General features: G+C 43.3%; 1 protein-coding gene across 1 annotated transcript in view; it reads right to left on the bottom strand.

The window, feature by feature from the left end:
- SPRED1 (sprouty related EVH1 domain containing 1) overlaps nucleotides 1–22,529 on the bottom strand; it is a 105,905-nt gene that overhangs the window by 43,372 nt on the left and 40,004 nt on the right. Inside the window, exon 2 of the mRNA XM_084844651.1 lies at nucleotides 2,364–2,538. Within this exon, the coding sequence (XP_084700777.1) occupies nucleotides 2,364–2,538 (175 nt within the window). The remainder of the gene's footprint in view (nucleotides 1–2,363; nucleotides 2,539–22,529) is intronic.

The following is a 22,529-nucleotide window of genomic DNA, read 5'->3' as shown; positions in this document are numbered from 1 at the left end:
AGCAGCAGCTCAGTTGGGAGCATTAAAACAGGAGACAATCTTACATGGCAGCTCTACATATTAAAATAAAGCTTTATAATCCTATTTAATTTACACGGGGAAAAGGTTGTTTAGGGCAGAAATTACCTGGATTACCATGTGCTGGGGTGGTAGCATCCTAGTTATGTGGGAGCTGCCTTTCTCTGTGTCGCTCTAGCATGGCTGGACCCAACCATATGGGTGGCGACTGACTGCGTGGGCATTTCCCGGTGGGGATGCAGCTTCCATGGCTTGGACTCATGTGATTGGCTGCTGCACATGTGAGTGAAATGTTTAAATGTTACCCCAGCCTAGTGACAGCCACTCACAGAAAAGAGGCTGCCATCAGGCTAAGGCAGGGGTGCAAAATCTTTTCAGCCCTAAGGGCCACATCTGGTGTCACTGGGGGCCACACATGCATATACATGCGTGTGTGCGCGCGCGCGCGCACACACACACACAGGAGGAAGCTTTAAATTCACCCACATCCCAGTGATTCTGCAAAATATCAATGGGGTGGGTTGGGAGACTGCTTCAGGGTCACTGGAGGGATGGGGAGAGCTTCCTCCTCTCCCAGCAACCCCAGCAGGCATCACCACTTCTGGATTGCCCTTAGTGATGAGAAAGCCGTGATGCTGTGCAGGCAGGGGGAAAGCATCTACCCTCTCAGCAACTCTGATGGGCATAGCTGCTTTTGTGCTGTGGAAGCAGAGACCCAGACTGGGGGAACTGGGGGGGGCATAGTTTGTGAAACACTTGGCTAGGGTAACGTTTATAGGGCTCTTGGTTCTATAGCAATTTTGTGTATATTTGTATCAGTAGAGATGTCCAAGGAATGGTCACTGGAGTTGTATCAATGAACAATTCCACACCAAAGGAACAGCTAATAAACCATTTGGTTTGATGAATTCTTGTTAACTTTCATCTTTCATTCTGTCACAAAATCTGTTTCAATAGAGAATTAATGTCATCTTTATGCACGCTTCTCCCACTGTTTATCATTCTTAAACATGGAGATTTTAAATGTTCTCAAATTATTGAAGCTCAATTTGAAGTGGTATGGCCTCAAAATCTAACTTGGTATAACATGATTCTAGCTTAACATTGACTTCAACTACGTTGCATCCTTATTCTTATTGTTTGTATCGTGGTTCACTGTAATGATTTTATTATTTATTTAATTAATTTCTATACCTCCCAATAGCCAAAGCTCTCTGGGCAGTTCAAAGCCATTAAAACCACAAGGTACAGCATAAAACAATATAAAATATGAAAGCTTAAAACTACAATATAAAAGTGCAACCAGAATAAAACCTAGCAGCAATGCAGATATTTAAAATACAGATTTAAAACAGCAGAGCTAAAAGACTAGAATGCTAAAATGCTGGGAAAATAAAAAGGTCTTCACCTGGCGCTGAAAGGAATACAACATAGGTGCCAGGCAAACCTCTCTAGGGAGTTCATTCCACAGCTGCGGTGCCACAGAAGTAAAGACCCTCTTCCTGATAGCCACCCGCTTCACTTCCTTTGGCAGGTGCTCCTGGAGAAGGACCCCTGAAGATAATCTTTGGGTCTGGGCAGATACATATCGAAGGAGGTGATCCTTCAGATAACCTGGTCCCAAGCTGATTAGGGCTTTGAAAGTTAATACCAGCACTTTGAATCAGGCCTGGACATGGACTGGCAGCCAGTGCAGCTGGAAAATTACTGGTATAATGTGATCTCGTTGACCCCGTTCACAATCCCTATTAACAAACTTGCTGCCCTGTTTTGGACCAGCTGAAGTTTCTGGACCGTTTTCAAAGGCAGCCCCACGTACAATGCATTGCAGAAATCCAGATGAGAGGTTATCACAGCCTGGATAACTGTAGCTAGGCTATCTCTATCCAGGTAAGGTGTATAAGCCACTTCAAAACTTTCTTAGCACTATGAAGTGACAGATGTTTTAAAAATAAAATTAGAATATATAATCCCATCTGCTTGCTTTAGGTTTCCCCAGAGATTTGCTTGCTTTAGGTTTCCCCTAAAAGGTAGGGCATTAAAAATTAATATTTTGAATGAACAATAAATGTGATAATCTCGCCAATCAACGAAAACGAAACTGCACCATAAAGATTATCTACGTTACTTCCAAAATGACCAGACCATAAAGAAAAATATATGTACTTCCAAACTCAAATGCATTTAATAGAACATTTTTCTTTGAGACATGAATACATCTATATAAGTTTTTGAACACCCTGTTTTTAGCTATTTCTTGCATGGGTGGTTACTTCTCTTTTGACTTAGCAGAAGAACAAGAATATGGATTTTCATTAATACCAGAAGATAGACATAGTTGTTACCGTTTTATCCCTGAGACGCTCCCCATGTACAAGAAAATCAGCACAGCCATTTTCTTCTGGGTGAATGACTTTGAAAACGGTGACGCAGCTTAGTCCACCCCCTCCAAGTGGTAACCATCCACCACTTGAGTCATCACGGGTCATCACCACAGCTCGCACACGGGCATAACTATTACTGAAATAGATAAAGGAGGAAAAAGAATTAACTTCTCCATTTATTTAGTGAATGTGATTAAATTAAATCAAGTTATAGTGCAGCCATTTGCACTACTCAAACCATTCATGCTTCCAACAAATCTAGTTAACTGCACAGTTCTCAGTGATAGACTCTCAATGGCAGTTGGGTTCTACCTGGTACTTCCAACTGAATCGAGTATACTAGATTTCTGGCTTGTTCAAAAATGTTCAGGAGTGTTGTAATAAGCCAACACCTAGGTGACTGGGTGCTCAAGAAGAGAGTGTACTCTTAGGGCCTAGTCCTATTGGCAGGAGCTCCTGATAGTACTTATTCAAAAACAGATGTTGAGATGAAAACCAGACAATTTATTGACTGAGAAAAGTCAAAACACTGTGACAAATCTTGTCTTTCCAAATTTAATATACCAGGTTGGCTGTGATAGTCTTGCATTTGAATGTGTGGCAAGGCAGTATTGCTCAGTACTAGTAACCATGGAAACAGTATCAGCTGAAACAGTCCTGTTTGCATTCAACTCTAATTTGGTGAGAAAGGAATGGGCACAGATTGGTTCACAATACCATACCATAGAAAAGCATACACTAAGTAAATGATCATAATGTTTGCTCATTTGCTTCCTAAGAAGAGCCACTTAATTGCCCAGAATGTTAGCATCACTACTTTTTTGGAGAAGCAATTATGGAAAGTCACTGTCCAGTAAAAAAATAAAATAAAAATGAAACAGTAACTGGATTAACATCCTATTTCACTTTCTTTCCTTTCAACAGTATATTTAACTTAAAGGGCCATGGACTTGAGCAGAGTAGGAATTTATGATTGGAGAAATCCCTTTCCTCAATGGCTGCTTTAGAGCCAGATAGCCTCCCGACTATGGTCTAATGTGGTCCTCCGGTTCTCCAACCATGTGCTACATTTTACGCAGCAGGAGAAACTTCCTTAGAATTCTTTATCCACCATAGGCATATGTTCAAGTTTACTTAACAGATAACAGATACCTAAACATTGCTTAATTATTTGCATTAAGCAAATAATCCTGATGTATGGAATTTGCTAGAATTAATTCAGTCTTGTTTTTCTTTTCTTTTTTAAACAGATCAAAAGCTTTCCTAAATTAACATTTTTTCACATACAAAACTGGAATAGCTGGAGGAAGAAAGTACAAGAGTGGGGTTGCAATCCTATACCCACTTACCTGAGTATAAGCTCCACTGAACTCAACAGGACTTGCTTACAGGATTGTGCTCTTAATGGCTTTTTTTACACTCTCAGCAATGCTAGAATTAGTTCAGACTATTTTTAATAGAGCAAAAGCATTTCTAAATTACCATTTTTTCATATGCAAAAGTCGAATAGCTGGAAGCAGAAAGTATAAGAGTTAATGGCCCTTTTTATTCTTAGCAATCCTACTTCTTAAAGGGACAGTAATCTATACTACAAACATGGGGAAACAAAGGGTACATAATAATAAATTACTCACAGTCTGAGTAATCAGAAAAAAATCCACAGTCCTGGTTTCATTCCTGATTTAAATAATCTAATTTTAAATGAAGGCTGTTGTGTAACTCATGCTCCACACATTCTCTGGCTTTACATTTCATCAAGGTCTCTTAGGGAGTGTCAAGAAAGGCTGAAATGCTCACTTGCAGGTTTTAATATATTTCTAGTTCTATGAAGCACCCTTTTGATTTGGGGAGCCCCAAACCACCATGCTAGTTTATAGGGTGGTTGACCATTGAGACAAATACAATGTATAATCAGACAACAAGAGGGTAAGATATGCATGTATACATATGCAAGAGATTTATTCTGCTTTGTATCAACTGATCCAAGTTTGCAGTCAAGAATAACAAGTTTTCAGAACAGATTTGTACATCAGTGTACGAGCAGAATATGTAAACTGTTGCCATTGAGTACCATCCTATTTGAAAAGATATGAGGCACTATGAAAAGTCTGTGTTATGTGCATTATAAGCGGCCACCACCCTTTGATATTACAACCCTTATTGATTATTTAAAGATAGCTAATATTGCCTTTCCCTCTTTTAATATATGGGACTATTTTCACAGTGAAGTATCTCTAACTGTAGGAAAACCCAAAAGCTTTCCCCATAAAAGTTACAGTCCTCTCAACTCTGGCCTGTACATCAACATACTTTGTCTTCACAAAATATCTAGAAGATGATGAATTTATCTATCATGTATTGATTATATATATATATATATATATGAAGCAAAAATTGATGATATTGTCATAAGTCACCTTCCAAAGAGTACATTAGAAAAAGCAAATCCATCCTGCTTCTCCTTAGAGCAGGAGATAGGATCCCCCCTCTCCTGCAAAACTTTACAGAGCTTAGTAAGCTCAGTTAGGTTCCAAAGTAGAGATTTTTTCCTCTCTCACACAAAGCTAGTATACATATGACAAAATGCTGTGCTTTGTACATGCTTCTGTCACCATGAACCCAAGAGGCACCTACCAATCCAGAAGAGCAGAAACATGAATTATTGAGGAAACTAAACATTAAAGGCTTTGTCTCTACTTAAATCTAGCTAATTAGATCCATCATCATGTAAGATTAGCTTATACTTCAAGTAGGCATTCCTATTAAGGAGTTGTGAGTGACTGTGTGTTTGTGTGTGTGCATGTGCGCGTATATATAACAAACAAACAAATAAACAAACTGTAGTCAGTATCTGGGGTTGGTGAGAAAGTAAGAAGGAAGAAGAGAAAAGGAATTACAAATCAGTTCAACTGCTTGGTTGAGCTCTAATGTAAATTCAGATTTGTACTGAGAGACTTTGAATATGTTCTTGATGAGTTTCCTTTTGGTTTATTTGTCAATGAAGAAAGCATTTTCTCTTCTTCTAGGTTTGTTACTGTAAAAAATATTCAAAATTGTAAAACAAAAGAATTCCACATCTTGGTGTGGAAACCTCTTCTGTCTAATGAATCTCTCACCGTGGCTGTAGCTACCTGAACCTAGAATTAAATCCGAAAAGATCAGAGGCCTGCTAGGACAACATTTCATCCACCCTCTAGGGCGGGAAGTTATGGGCCTCCCTTGCTCCTTCCCAAACCATGAATACCTAATGACTGCTAGGAAATTCTGCATTTATCTGAAAGCAGATCTCCCTGAACCTGCAACATAACGGAGTTCTGTATTGTGCAGAGCCAAGAGTGATCCCATATTCAAGTAAGTGTAAGTTTAACTCCTATGAGACAAGGACAACTTCAGTTTGGCTGAACTATAGAACAAAAATCTTGGAAATTTGCCTTGCCATTTTCTACAAGTTTCTTCTCTTTCCTCTGTTGCTTCAGCCTGCTCTGTAAACTTAACAGTTACCACCTTCAATTCTTCCATGTCATCAGCTCTTTGCACGCTTGCCCCACTCTCCCAACAAACTACTGTTGTTGTTGTTCAGTCGTTCAGTCGTGTCCGACTCTTCGTGACCCCATGGACCATAGCACGCCAGGCCTTCCTGTCCTGCGCTCTCTCCCGGAGCGTGCTCAAGTTCATATTCATTGCATTGAATATGCAATGAACTACTAGTCCAACAAACTACTAGTCCCTCTCATAACCAAACCTGGCTCATTCCTTCCATTCAGTACCTTTGTTCAAGAACTGACTGCCTCTGAGGGATAACAAGAGACTTTTTTCAATATTTCCTTAGGAGGTGCTTTCCCTCTCTGTTGTGATTCTTCAGTGTTCAACTCTTGGTTCTTTTCTCCTTACACACTGTCCTAAGTGATCTCATCAAATCCCATGGCTTTCAGTAACACGAATATGTAGGTGCCACCCAGCTTTACCTTTCATCCCCAGAATTTTCCTCATCTATCCAACCCCACATCTCCAACTGTCACTCTGATATTTCTGCCTGGATGCTGCATCTTTTACTCAAACTAAGTTCATCCAAGCCACAGCTTCTCATCTTTCATCCCAAGTGCTCCTCTCCTCACATATTCACCTTATCCACTGACAATGTTATCCATCCTGTTGAAGAGGCACAAAACCTTGGCTTTATCTTTGACCCCTTTCTCTTTCCTTTGTTCCCCATATTCAGTCAACTGCCAAGTCACCTCACTTCTCCCTTTACAACACCGCAAAAACACAGCTCATCCTTTCTATTGCTTTGGCAAAAGCTCTGACTTATGCCCCAGTCATTTCTCACCTTGACTACTGCAACCTTCTCCCTTCTGGCATTCCATTGTCTCAACTCAGTCCCCTCACATTTATCCAGCACTGTGCTAACAAACTAATTGAGCTCTCTCATCACTCTGATCATGTGATCACTCCACCTTAAATCCCTATCCTGACTTCCAGGGCACTCCTGGATCTAGCACAGTCTCCTTGTCCTTATCTTCAAAGCCCTCCATGTGCTTGCCCGTGCTTGCCCCCTTCCCCCCATCTCTCCACTCTTTAGATGCCTGCCCATAACCTTTGCTTCTCTAACTCTACCACCTTCAGCTCCCCAAAGTTCACCTGCTCCCTCAAATGACCCCACCCTTTCTCCCTTGCCACCTTTTATGCTCGGAACAGCCTCCTAGAACATCCATGTGACCCAGCCTAGGTGCCGTAATAGTTGCCGTAATAGTTGCATATTCTTTCCTGCTGTATCTGTGCCTCCACTTTCTTTGTTGTTTCCTGTGTGTCGAATTTTAGATCGTAAGTTCTTCTGGGCAGAGACCTGTCCTCTTATGTTCTGTAAAGCGTTATGCACAATGATGGTGTTATAAAGTTTATTGGCATAAAGGAAGCAACTTGGATAATGCAAACTGTTTTCCATATTGGTCCATAGCCTTGAGCAATCAGAACTGATGCTAACATAATTGACTACAAGTTGATCAATGCTCAATAAACCACATCATGCTTATCTTTTAAGATTGTACATTAAAGGTGCAATCCTATTCATGTTTAGACTGCTGGGAGTTGCAGAACTTTTTTTCTGTCTAACCATGCATAGCTAGGGATGGCACAGAATTCTGCCATGGATTTCAGTGAGGCCGAATGCACTGGCATTCGGCCACCTGAAATCTGTGGTGGAACGGTCTCCCACCCCCGCCCCCCCGCAGATTCCTCCCGGGACGAAGCTTACCTGGGGCGGATGTTCCGGCGGCGGCGGCTCTGGCGACGGCTGGTCTTTCAACTGGCTGCCGTAGCCGCCATTTGCATCTGCTGTTTGCCGTGATAGGCTACTTAAGTATTTACGTAGCCTATCATGGCAGGAAAAAAAAAACAGCATACGCAAATGGCGGCTACGGCAGCCGCCATTTGCATTCCCTATTTTTCACTGTTTTAGCCTACGTAAATACTGGAAAGCCCTATGAAGAGAGACTGAAAGAACTGGGCATATTTAGCCTTGAGAAGAGAAGATTGAGGGGAGATATGATAGCGCTCTTCAAGTACTTGAAAGGTTGTCACAGAGTGGAAGGCCAGGATCTCTTCTCGATCTTCCCAGAGTGCAGGACACGGAATAATGGGCTCAAGTTACAGGAAGCCAGATTCCGGCTGAACATCAGGAAAAACCTCCTGACTGTTAGAGCAATATGACAATGGAACCAATTACCTAGGGAGGTGGTGGGCTCTCCCACACTGGAAGCATTCAAGATAAGGCTGGACAGCCATCTGTCAAGGATGCTCTGACTTGGATTCTTGCACTTAGCAGAGGGTTGGCCTCGATGGTATTATAGGCCCCTTCCAACCTACTATTCTATGATTCTATGGTGCTGAGGCCTGCAGATGGAGGGGAGAATTGATGGAAATTACCCCCTTCCTTATGTGAATGGAAGAAAAACTTCGGAACTAAGCCATAATAAATAATGAGCAAACAATTAACAAAGATTGCCTCTGCCTTGGATTTGCTGTGTTTTATCAGGTTAAAAACATGTGTTCTATTCTCCTGAGGCAAAAAATTCCTGTCACCACCCACCATGCTGGGAAAACAATTAATCCTACTCCAATTATCTTCTGTTATTACCACTATTTTATTACATAGAAGACTGCAATAGATTACACATACTTTTGAAATTTTAGCTTTTTTTTTTTTTTTCTCAGAAGACTCAGAAATATTTACATTAACCTCCTAGTACTAATATGGGAACCAGTTTGGTCCAATGGACAGAGAATTATGTATGGATCTTGGAGATGTTCAAGTCACATATGTACCATGAAATCACAATGTGTTCTTGGGCAAATCACTTGCTATGTCTCAATTTCTCATCTGTAAAATGGGAACTAGTCACTTATCTCTCAAGGTTGTTTGAAGGGCAAATATATAAAGAATATGAAGTGCTCAGAACCTTAATTTGCAATATATGAGGCCATAAAAACCTACTTTCAATTGCTAATACACATTCATGGTTCTTCATTTTAATATTTTTCAAGGAAATTAGACAAGATTTCAGTTTTGATTATACAAGCCAAAGCTAACATAAGGTTCTATCAAACCACTACCAACTCAGAGCTCTAGTCTTAAAGCATTAATCACCTATGGTGAGATGCATAGTAGCTGTTCACATCTAAATGGTCACGCATCCTTCAGTAACAGACTACCAAGTTAGCTTCCCAATTTAAAAAAATTGTGTGTGTGTGTATGTGTGTGTTTGTAATAAATATAAAATGAACTACCTTATACAAACAGCTTATCCTGTGGTAGCAGCTGTCATATGGGGCAATTTATAGCTGCCATGTGGGACTGTTTTAATGTTTTGACCCACTCACTTCTGGGCCTAGTGTGTTTTTCAGCATCTACTTATGAGCTTCTAGTATCCACCCCTAAATGATGCCAAGGCACACTGATTGTTTTCCAGTCCACCCAGGTCACACTGCATGTGTAGACTGTTTAATATGTAGGACATTAAGGGAGCAATCCTATGGGGATAGTCAACCGCCTCTGAACTCAGGGGTGACCGCCTATCCAAGGCACGTTGGGAAAAGCGTGCAGGGGATTGTCTCCTCTGTGCTCCAGCCACCCTGCATCCGCGGCTAGATGGCCGATTTCGACTGTGTAACCACAGGACAATGTGGGGAGGCTGGACAACACATAGTAAGTGTCACACCGGTGTTTACGAACTCCCCGCCCCCAGGAATGCCCCCTTCCCCCCTGCTCTGCACTGCTCTAACAAATGCGGAGACAATCTGTGTTGCCTATGAAGTGGTGGGGGAAGGGATGGGGAGGTGGTTCTCCAGGAACTGACCAATCCTATGGCCGTCTAGTGCTGTCTAGCAGCCATAGGATTGTGCCCTAAATATATTTCCAGTTCCTCCCAGGTCAAATACTGCAAACTAACCTCAAGCAAATGGGTCAGATGAAAGTACAAGATGTTCTACTAACTGTGGCCCAAATGTACTTTGCCAAAGGAAATTCTAACCTCTCTCCAGCAAAAGACAATCCCCTAAGAGCAGTCAGATAAACAAGTGTACTTTTATTTAGGGAAGTAGGAACTTTATTTAAGGAAGAGGAAGGTTGTGCCTTCTGCCAGCCTGCATCAAGGGGTAAAAGGTCACTTAGAAGTCCATACTTTGGGATAGAAAGTCCTTGTGTCTTGTCATTAGATTGGAAGCTGTTGACGAAATGGCTCTTAAAAATTATTCTAGAATTTATAATTCAGCGTTAGATGCTTTATAAGTAATTTTTTTACAAAGTTCCTAACATTCCATAACATTCTAGGGCAAGAATGGGCAACTTGGGGCCCTCCTGATGTTTTGGCCTACAACTCCCATCAGCTCTAGCCAGCATACCTAATGGTGAGGAATCATGGTTACTGTAGACCAAAACACTAGAGGGTCACAGGCTGCCCACCCTGTTAGCGTCACCAACTGTGTTGTAACATGGCAAGGTCTGGCTTTGGTCTGTGTAGAACAAAGTAAAGGCATTGCAGTATGGGACACAGTTAAGGGGGGGGGGGAATTGGGATTATCAGGGCAGTTCTAACCCCCATCCCAATGGGGTCCATAAATGCCTACCTTTATGTCCAACTCTTAAAAATAACTGACTGCCATTCATTCCATTAGAGAAAAAGCACTAAGCCTAGAGGCTGCATTGCAGTAGGGGCAAAATCTGCCCACCACCATGAACACTGGGTAGCTTAGCCACCACCAGTATGGAGCCAATTAAGGTCTGGGTGGGGTGGTTTGGGAAGGCAACACTTATTACCTAGATGTAAATACTTATACCTTCAATATAATAGCCCTGTAAGTTTTATAGCCGCCGGAGATCCCAGAAATAGCTGATTGTTCTAACAGAACTTTTAGAAACAACTATTGTACAACTAATGAGTTTGTATTGTAAGACACAGATTAATACATTATATTAAAGGTGGTTCAAGAGACCTTTGCCACATATTTAATGTACTTTTAATTTTTCATTAAAATGGGATGCAACCTCAGTAGACAAAGGAACCCCATTTCCTATATAGAGAGGCAGCTTGGTTGTTCTATCTTAAAATGTATGTAATTTGATATAGTCTGCTATTATTGTGTGTTTCTTCAATGCCCTGTTATTATCTGGTTAATTAGTTAATATTTTCTGCCTCAGAGTTCTTTCAGTACTGAGCCTAATCACAAAGGTGACATGTGAAACCTAAAAACGCATGTCCAACTGCTGAAGATAAAGGGCTCTGATTCTGAGCTGTGCCTGGATGAGACACTGTTTGGAAATAGTGTACACTGCGAATGAAGAGTGAGATATAAATATATTAAATAAATTGATTGACTGACTGACCAATCAATCAATACTTCTAAGTAGTAATATAGGAGATTCATAGTTGAAAAGCCAGTATCTCCTTTCTGCTACGGTTTTAAGATACTAATGGTATGATATACCAAGTAAAGGGGTGATTAGAGCACCAGAAGAACCTCACATATAAAGGCCCACTTTAGATGTAGCACACACTTCCCTCTCCTATATTCCTCTGGCACACCTGGAGGAGGAGATTGGAAGCATCTGCTTTCACTTTTAAACTAATAATAGTCCCTATGATGTCTGAATTCAGGGAACCGTGGTTTGATTAAATTATATTATTTAGAAATAATGGAAGCTTCCAATCTCCTCCTCACTGGTGCGAAAGCGGGGGCAGGGGGGATGCAGCTCTGAGGCTCACTGTGGCTCATTCACATAGCAGTAAATCATGGCAAATCTGAATTGGGTCACCATTTTAAAAAGTCAATATATTCTAATGAGCAACAGTTCAGAACATAAGAAGAGCCATGCTGGTTAAGACCAAGGGTCCATCAAGTCCAGCATTCTGTTCACACAGTAGCCAACCAGCTGTCGACCAGGAACCCACAAGCAGGCCTGAGCACAACAGCACCCTCCCAACCATGTTCCCCAGCAACTGGTGTACATAGGTTCACTTCTCTCATAGGGGAGATGCTCCAGCCTCTTGATCATTTTAGTTGCCCTTTTCTGCACTCTACGATATCTTTTTTTTAGGTGTGGTGACCAGAACTGTACACAGTAGTCCAAGTGTGGTCGCACCATAGATTTGTATAGGGGCAGTATGATATTGGTAGTTTTATTCTCAATTCCTTTTCTAATTATGCCTAACATGGAGTTTGCCTTTTTTACAGTGGCTGTACACTGGGTTGACATCTTCACTGAGCTGTCCACCACAATCCCAAGATTTCTTTCCTCATTGATCACCACTAACTCAGATCCCATCAAGCTGTACTTGAAGTTGGGATTTTTTGCCCTAACATGCATCACTTTACACTTGCTTACATTGAACCACATTTGCCATTTAGATGCCCGTTCTCCCAGTTTGGAGAGATCCTTTTGGAGCTCTTCACAATCCTTTTTAACCACCCTAAATAATTTGGTGTCATCGGCAAACTTGGCCACTTCACTGGTCACTCCTAATTCCAGATCATTTATGAACAGGTTGAAAAGCATTGGTCTTAATACAGATCCCTGTGGGACCCCATTATTTACTTCCCTCCATTGGGAGAATTTACCATTTATTCCTACTCTCTGTTTTCTGCTCTTTAACCAGTTACTTGGAAGGACAGATACTGAAGCTGAAGCTCAAATATTTGGGCCACCTAATGCGAAGAGAAAACTCACTGGAAAAGATCCTGATGCTGGGAAAGACTGAAGGCAAAAGGAGAAGGGGATAGCAGAGGATGAGATGGCTAGATAGCATCACCGATGCAATGAATATGAACTTGAGCACACTCCGGGAGAGAAAGGAGAACAGGAAGGCCTGGCGTGCTATGGTTCATGGGGTCACGAAGAGTCGGACACGACTTAACGACTGAACAACAAGAGGACCTGTCCTTTGATTCCATGACTGCTAAGTTTGCTCTGGAGTCTTTGGTGAGGGGCTTTGTCAAAAGCCTTTTGGAAGTCTAAGTAAACAATGTCTACCAGATCACCCATGTCTACATGTTTACTGACACTCTCAAAGAACTCTAAAAGGTTAGTGAGACAGGACTTACCTTTGTGGAAGCCGATTCTTTTTCAGCAGAGCTTGTCCTTCTATATGCTTACTAATTTTATCTTTAATGTCTTCAACCAATTTACCTGGAACAGCAGTTAAGTTAACCGGACTGTAATTTCCTGGATCCCCCCTGGATCCCTTTTTGAAAATTGGTGTTATATTGGCCATCTTCCAGTCCTCTGGTATAGAGACTGATCTTAGGGACATGTTCCATATTTTGGTTAGAAGTTCAGCAATTTCATATTTGAGTTCTTTGAGAACTCTAGGATGGATACCAACTGGGCCTGGTAATATATTTGCTTTCAATTTATCAATAAGGTTGAGAACTTCATCTTTTGTTGCCACTATTTGCCTCAGTTCCTCAGACTCCCTTCCTGAAAACATCAGTTCCGGCACAGGTATCTGTCCTATATCTTCTGCAGTGAAGACGGATGAAAAGAATTCATTCAACTTCTCTGCAATCTCCTTGTCCTCCTTCAGTACTCCTTTAACTCCACTGTCATCCAGTGGTAGGGATGTCAGAGAAATCCACTGCAGATTCAAACGAGGCCAGATTCTTTGGAATCCGGCCTCAGGAATCTGCAGCGGATCGGGACCACTTACCTCTGCTCCAGGAGGACTGGAGGCGGAATGGCACTCGGCTGCTTCTTCCAGCCAGAGCAGTTCACCTCCTCTCTGTCCCTGCTGATTGCCTTTAAAAATACTGTCTTTTTTTAATTATTATTAAGGCGATCGGGGTGTGTGTGCCCATAGACTTATACGCAAATAGAGTCATGAATCTAGCGTATAAGTCTATGTGTCCATAGGCTTATATGCAAGATTCACCGCTCTATTTTTTTTTTAAAGACATTTTTAGTAAAGGCAATCAGCGGGGACAGGGAGGAGGCGAACAGCTCTGGCAGGCAGGAGGGAAGGTAAGCACCCCCAAGCCAGTTCGATAGCATGTTCCTAGCACTAAATTGGTTTTGGAGCCTGGTATTGTCACCCACAGTGCTTCTGTGGAAGAGGCTACCCCTTTTAGGTGTTCTAGTCTGCAAGACACTATGCCCTGTTTGACATGCAGAGCAACACCTCCCCCAGTACACCCTTCTCAGTCCTTCCTGTAGAGTTTATATCCAGGGATGACCGTATCCCACTGGTTTTCTCCACTCCACCAGGTTTCTGTAATGCCCACTATATCCAGGTTTTCCTTCAAAATCAAGCACTCCAACTCTCCCATGTTGGCTTGGAGGCTTCTCGCATTTGCAAAGAAACACCTATACACGGTGTCCCTCCCCAGATACTTCTGGCATGTGTGTCTTTTGCTATGGCACTTTGGCCCCTTTGATTGGCTGTTATGTTCTACCATGTACTCCTGGCCTAGTTCTTTTATCTTAGACAAAGATGTTAATCGTACAAGTGAGAGGCAACCCCCAGACTAAACATGGAAAGAAAAAGGAAAATATTTTGATAAAAATATTGACCTAAATCTTTTTTCAGCAAGATGTATTATATGCTAATTCATTTTATCTTTTAAATGCTTTCCAACTTCGGATTACCCACAGAAGAACACAGGCTGAGTCCTGAATAAGAAAAAAAGATCCCAGCAACAAATTTCTCACAATGCCCAACCAGATGCTTCTAGCAAGCCCAAAAAGTGGCAAAAGTCTTCTTCTGTTGTTGCTTACAACTAGCAGCCATTGATAGACTTATGTTCTATGATTTTAAAGTCTTCTCATCTAGAGATCATCACCACATTCTGTTGCAACAAATTCCATAAATTAATTAAGCGCTTTGTGAAGAAATACTGTCATTTGTTTGTCCTGAATTTTCTATCAGTCAGTTTGACTGGATGACCCAGAATCCAACTATTATAAGAAATGAAGAAAAGCCTTTCTGTATCCACTTTTCCCACACCATGCATAATTTTATAAACTTCTATAACATCTCCCCTTTAGTTGCCTTTACTTTAACACTAAAAGCCCCAAATGTATGTAGCCTTTCCTTGTAGGGAAGGAGATCTGGTCCCCTAATCATTTTGACTGCCCTTTTCTGCATCTTTTCCAGCTCTGCATCAGTGTTCTTTTTGAGATGTGGCCACCAGAACTACACATAGTATTTTAGGTGTGCCCACACCATACAATACTGGCAGTTTCATTTTTGATGCCTTTCCTAATTTCAGATCATTTATGAACAAGTTAATAAGCACTGGTCCTAATACAGTTCCTTGGGGGATCCTACTTATTACATTCCTCTACTATCCCGTAAAACAACTTGTTCTCTATTTATTCAGGAGCCTTTCATGATGGACTTTATCAAAAACAATTTGAAAGTATATATCTACCAGATCACCTTATTATCCACACACTTGTTAACACTCTCAAAGAACTCTAAAGATGTTAGTGAGGCAGGTAAGCTTAACTTTACAGGAGCTATGCCAGTTCTTCTTCATCAAGACTTATGCTATTTGCTTAATCATTATTAAATGCTTTCTATTAATTTACCAGGAAGAGTTGTTAAGCTAATTTGCCTTTAATATACTAGCTCCTTTTCTAAAAAATATATATATATATATCAATGATTTTACCATTCTTCTGGTAAATCTTTTAGAAAAAATCAGTGTTTTTACCAGTTTTCTGGCCTCATCAACTAGCCCTGTGCTAGCAGTATGATGAGAGTAATTAACCGAATTGTACCTTAGGTTGCTCATCTGCCTAGATGAGATCAGTGGTGCCAGCTGAACTCCAGTTTTAGGGACTGAGTCTCAGGACTAAACTAGACAGTGTTAAATGTGCAGCATCTAGATGATCCTTATATATACATGTGTGTGTGTGTGTGTGTGTGTGTGTGTGTAAGCACATGGGGCCCTAATCTAGTTCAAGACCACTCATGAGTAGGGGGGTTATACCTCCCCACCCAGCTGCTTTCCCCCCTAAATACCCTCTCCCCACATGGGGCCTAAAGAAAGGAAATAAAACCTCAGTTGACGGCAACGGAGTCCCCCTTTCTTTGGCCCCTATGTGGGGGTGAGGGAGTGGCTGGGTGGGAAGGTATACCCCCTACTCACATGCACTGACTCAGAGCAGGGCCCCACATGCTTACACTAGATAATATTTTATAGGATCACCTAGATTCTATGTATTTATTGTAGTTTATTTATTTATTAAATTAAATTATTTATTTATTTATTAAATTTATTAATCGCCCATCTGACTGGTCACCCAGCCACTCTGGGCGATGTACAACCCACCATAAACAATTTAAAACAATAAAATTTTACCATAATTTTTTTTTAAAAAAAAATACCCTAACCCACCCCAAATGCCTGCCTGAACAACCACGTTTTTAATGCACGACGGAAGCTCATTAAAGAGGGGGCATGACGGAGTTCCCTAGGGAGGGAGTTCCACAGAGTGGGGGCCACCACAGAGAAGGCCCTCTCCCTCGTCCCCACCAGTCTAGCTGTCCTGGCTGATGGGACAGAGAGAAGGCCATCCGAGGCTGATCTTGTTAAGCGGCCTGTCTGGTGTTGCTGGAGGCGCTCCTTAAGATAGGCTGGGCCGGAACCATATAGGGTTTTAAAGGTCAAAACCAACACCTTGAATTTGGCCCGGAAAACAACTGGTAACCAGTGCAACTCCTTCAGCACTGGAGTGATGTGATCTCGCCGGCGGCTGCCTTTAATCAGGCGAGCCGCCGCGTTCTGTACCAGCTGCAGTTTCCGAACCGTCTTCAAGGGTAACCCCACGTAGAGCGCATTACAGTAGTCTAAACGAGAGGAGACCAGGGCATGTACTACCGATGGGAGCAGATGGTCGGGAAGGTAGGGGCGCAGCCGCCGTATCAGATGGAGTTGATACAGCGCTGACCGGCTCACAGCTGACACCTGAGCCTCCATGGACAGCTGGGAGTCCAAAATGACCCCCAGGCTGCGGACCTGGTCTTTCAAGGGTAGCTGTACCCCATTCAACACCAGGTCAACATCCCCCAGCCTCCTCTTGTCTCCCACCAAAAGTACCTCGGTCTTGTCAGGGTTGAGCTTCAGCTTATTCCTCCCCATCCAGCCACTCACCGTCTCCAGACATTTGGACAGGGATTCTACGGCCAACCTTGGTGAAGATTTGAATGAGAGGTAGAGCTGAGTGTCATCCGCATATTGATGACACTGCACCCCAAACCTCCTGATGATAGCCCCCAGTGGCTTCACATAGATGTTAAATAGCATCGGGGAGAGGATGGAACCCTGTGGCACCCCACAAGTAAGTGGCCACGGGTCCGAAACCTCCTCTCCCAGTGCTACCCTCTGGTACCTGCCAGAGAGGAAGGACTGGAACCACCGCAATACAGTGTTTCCAATGCCCAACCCCTCCAGGCGGTCCAGGAGGATACCGTGGTCAACGGTATCAAAAGCCGCTGAGAGGTCGAGGAGAACAAGGAAGGAGCATTCACCCCTATCCAGAGCCCTCCTCATATCATCCACCAAGGCGACCAAGGCCGTTTCTGTCCCATGCCCAGGCCTGAAGCCCGACTGAAATGGGTCTAGATAATCAGTTTCTTCCAAGTGTGCCTTCAACTGCACCGCCACCACCCGCTCAATCACCTTGCCCAAAAATGGCAGATTTGAGACTGGGTGAAAGTTGTTCAGAACTTGAGGATCCAAGGAGGGCTTCTTTAAGAGCGGTCTTATCACTGCCTCCTTGAGGGCTGATGGCATCACTCCCTCCTCAAGGGAGGCGTTCACCACCGCCTTGATCCCCTCACCCAGTCTCTCTCTGCAGCTCATAATGAGCCAAGATGGGCAAGGATCAAGTAAGCAGGTGGTTGGCCTTACAGATGAAAGCACCTTGTCCACTTCATCAGGAGGAAGAAGCTGGAACCGATCCCACAAAACCGGTTTGCCACAGGCCGCCTCTTGCTCACTAACTGTATCCACAGCGTGCAGAGTAACACACCTAATCTGATCAATTTTATCTGCAAAGTGCCTTGCCAAAGCCTCACAGGAGGCCTTAGAATGCTCCAGTGGTTCCGGAGCCACAGGACCGACCAGGCTCCGGACCACTTGGAACAGCCTCCTGGGGCAGCACTCTGCAGACGCGATGGAGGCAGCATAATATTCCTTTATTGCTGCCTTCACCGCCACGTGATAGGCTGAAGATATAGCTCTAGCCCGTGTCTGATCGTCTTTGGAGCGAGACTTCCGCCACCGGCGCTCTAGCCGTCTCACCTCCTGTTTCAGAGCTCGTAACCGCGGATTGAACCATGGTGCAGTCCGAGCCCTGTTCAGGGGGAGAGGGCGTTTCGGAGCCACCCGATCTAATGCCCCAGTGATTGCGGCATTCCAGCCACCCACCAGGGTCTCGACCGAGTGGCCGTTGGCATGCCCCAGAGAATCCCCAAGCGCGTTCAGGAATCCATTTGGATCCATAAGACGCCTGGGGCGGACCATTTTAATGGGTCCTCCACCCCTGCGGAGGGGTTGTGGAACCGAGAAGTCCAACATCACCAGATAGTGATCTGACCATGACAAGGGGGTGGTGGATATACCCCCGACTTCCAGATCACTCCCCGCTTCTCCAGAAACAAACACAAGGTCTAGTGCATGACCGGCTACATGGGTGGGCCCAGTTAGAATATGGTGCAGCTCCCAGGAGGCCATGGTCTCCATGAAGTCCCGAGGTGCTCGTGTGAGGATGGCCTCCGAATGTACGTTGAAGTCCCCCAACACCAGTAAGTTAGGGGACTGTACACGCACATCAGAGACCAAGTTGTTGTAGTATCTAGTTTACCCCTCAGTTCCCCCTATTCTTGGTCTAAGTACAGTAACACAGAGATCTACAATGGAGCAGAGGAAACCAATAACTCATAGTCTATGTCTGCTGTTTTTAAGTAGGTAGCTACGACCTTATTTCCACCACGTGCGTGTCTCATCTCATCAATTTGTGCCCGTTGAACATATGCTTACTAGTGAAGAACCTGCACATGTGATGTTAATAGGGACAACAAAATTATCAAAAAGCCTTTCATTCACAACACATGAAATTGCACAGATTTTTTAAAAAATTCCCCAAGCCAGCAAGGCCCCCAAACTCTGAAGAACTTCAAGACAGGCAGGCTATGTAACTTTCCAGCCAATTCACCAACCCTAGGACAAGTACAGGAATGCAGCCTTAGGCAGACTTAACTGAAGCTAAAGAAAACCAACATTTAAAAAAATGTAGTCAAACTACACCCAGCCTGGAAGGAAACATACATTTTCTAAAAATACAAAATAATTATGTTTAGAAAATTAGCTGCTTTTCCACTCTCTTTCTCTCTCATAACATCTCTCATGGCAAATCATGGCTTAACGCAAAGCAAATTTTAAATGAGCATACTTGTATGAAAAGGTACGTTTTACCCATTCATGTTTATTTCTTCTCTCAGTATCAGAATCTGGCATGGCAGGTAGTTTAAAAGCTTTCTTCAGTTTAAGTCAACTCCTTGAGAACAGAGTGTAAAGTTTTTTACATAGTCAATGAAAGTTATTAGCCTACTTGCTCACACAAGGCATTTCTGGCCTAATTTTTGCTTTATTTTAATATGTAAAGATGCAATCCTACGCATGTTTAGGCAGAAAAAAGTCCTACAGCTCCCAGCAACATGCACTGGATTGTGCCCTAAGCCACTTTGATTCCATACTGCAGACATGCAGGGTAAAAGTATTAAACTAAATTAAAAGGGAGGGGGTAAAGAGAGAGAGGAAAGCAAAATAACTGTCTAGAAAGAAATTCCTTTGTCAGGAATCCAAAGTTGTTCACTATAGCTAAAAAAAGCTCATGCATATTCACAAGTGAAGAGGTACTGCTAGGCCAAGTTAATTGTTGTTCTTGCCCATTGTGTGTTTGTGGCAAGCCTCACCCATGTAATCACGTCAGAGTGTAACTTGCAAGTAAAGTGGATGTGGGGTGGCTACACCATATTGCAACATCACTACATCGATAGCTTTTGTAGCCTTGTACTGTCCCACATAAACTCTAGCTTCCTTCAGGCGTTACCCAGTCACATGGAGGAGCCTCCACACATACAGCTAGCTGTATCTTTAGACCTTTGATTAATGTGCAGAGGCCTGGGTGTGGGGGGAGAGTCAGTACAGGCATGATATCAGGAGCGCGGGCATGTCCCCATCCCTCTTTAATTGTGTAGATCCCCTCCATGCTCTAGATCAGGGGTGTTGGAATTTTTTCAGCCGAAAGGCTGAATTCCATTTCAGAGCAGCTCTCTGGGGCTGCATTCCAGTGGTGGAAGCGGTCATTAGGGGATATGGAGCCAAGTGCCATCAGTAGGCTGATGACAGACAGCTCTATCTCTCTGCAACATCTGAATCAGGAGAGGCTGCGCAAGTCCTGGATCAGTGTCTAAATGCAGTAATGGGCTAGATGAGAGCCAATAAACTGAAACTGAATCCTGGCAAGACGGAAGCCCTGCGGGTGAGTGGTTCCCAGATTCAGGAGATAGGCTCATTGCCTGTTTTGGATAGGGCTGCACTCCCTCTCGAAGATTAGGTTTGTAGTCTGGGGGGACTCTTAGATCCATTGCTGTCACTGGACGCCCAAGTGGCCATGGTGGCTCGGAGCACCTTTTACCAGCTTCGGCTGGTTCATCAGCTACGGCCTCTCCTGGACAGGGATAGCTTGGCCACAGTGGTACAGGCACTAGTAACCTCAAGACTGGATTACTGCAATGCGCTCTATGTGGAGCTGCCCTTAAGGCTTCTCTGGAAGTTGGAGCTAGTGTAGAATGCAGCAGCTTGGCTGTTATTGGGTGCTGCCCCTTTTCAGCGTGCAACTCCTTTGCTGAGGGAACTGCGCTGGCTGCCTATTCACTACTGGACCAGGTTTAAGGTTTTGGTATTAGCGTAGAAAGCCGTAAACAACTTGGGATCAGGATACCTGAGAGTGCGCCTTCTCCCTCACGAACCTGCCCAGTCACTGAGGTCATCAGAAGGCATGCTCCTATGGCCCAACTCGAGTTCACCCAGAGAAGAGTTTTTAATGTGGTGGCTCTCTTGTTATGGAACTCCCTGCCTCTGGAGGTCAGGCAGGCGCCAACACTGTATTGTTTTTGGCACCTTCTGAAAACAGCTCTTTTCCAGGAAGCCTACCTTCCTTGACCAGCCACGATTTTATTAGCACTCTGTTTTTTAAAAAGAATAAGTTTAATATCGTGTTTTAATCTTTTTATCGTTTTATCTCTCATTGTTGACCACTCCGGAATCTGTTTAGATGTGGAGCAGTATACAAATGTTGAAAATAAATAAATACATACATAAAGTGAGAACATCTCTAAGATTCTGTTACACTGAATAAGGTTGTAAAGGTAAGGGTCAGAGTCAAAGGTAAGAGTCAAAATCAGATGTTCTGTTCTGTGAACTCTGTGACTGGAATTCTGTCTTTTTTGAAACTCTCAGCCGCTGTGTGGGATTCTGATCAAGACTGCAATTGTGGTGTGTGGTCTTTTTTTACTCCCTTAGCTCCCTCATACATTGCTAACATGCTTTAGGTACGAAGGTGGCTTTTGCTCTTTGCCTTTTCTTGTTGAAATCCCCAAACTGCTATCTGCAGCAAAAGGGGGGGGGGGTCAATAGAAAAAAATAGTAGCGAGGTGTGTGTGAAAAGATAACCTTCTAACGTGTCCAGTTGTGCTTACTCAGTGGCTAGAGCTGCCAGGCAATCCTGCAATATAGAAATAATGCAGACCTGTCTTACAAGGTGGTTGTAGTAAGGCAGGGGTGGGCAACACGTGGCCTGCAGGTTGCATGCAGCTCCTGTGACCAATACTTTTTCCTTTAAAGAAACAAAACAGCACTCTGAAGTGGGTAGGGAGCACTAAAAGGGACAAATGTAGCTTGTTCGCAAGCTAAATTAATCCCTTTACTGCTACTGATTAAAAAAAATTCCCTCTCCCAGTGCGGCATGTGTGTGTGTGGGTGAAAATGTGCCTGGACCTCCAGCAGTAGCCCACCCCTGTAGTAAAGATTACTGAGAATGTATGTGAAGTACTCCAAATACTTGAAATGCATGAATGCTAAATGTTTATTATTATTCTCTTCCGCCTCTCAGTCTTGCAAATCCTGCCTACCTGCATGGTAGACAATATTCCCTCACCTATAGCCACCGACGCTGTACCTGTTAAGTTGTCCCCTCTCACTTATCTTCTCACTGCAGCTGTTACTTAAACCTCATCATTTTCTCTACCCATAACCTTTAATCACCCAACGGAAGCTATCACGATAAGAGAGCCTTTCCTCTTTTCACTGGGACTCTTATGCAACCCAATGCTGATTTCAGCAAGAGAGGCCAGTTGTGCAATAGAGGCTGGGTGGAGGGAGGGGTCAGACAGGTGTGAATGGAGGGAAAAAAAGGGAGCACCTGTGCTAAAAAAGCATTTACTATCCCTTTGCCCTATGCATAGAAGTACATGTGAAAATCACCGTGTTCTTCCCTTATTCACTATTTATTGGTACTGGGGTGTGCGCGCGTGTGTGTAAAAGTTTAGGCGCTGGACAGAGGTTAAA

Source organism: Heloderma suspectum, chromosome 1 (genome assembly GCF_057233095.1).
Source record: "Heloderma suspectum isolate Gila_16-S chromosome 1, 16-S_ref, whole genome shotgun sequence".
Classification (NCBI taxonomy): Eukaryota; Metazoa; Chordata; class Lepidosauria; order Squamata; family Helodermatidae; genus Heloderma; species Heloderma suspectum.
Note: the sequence above shows the minus strand (reverse complement) of the source record. Positions and strands in the feature narration are given on the sequence as shown.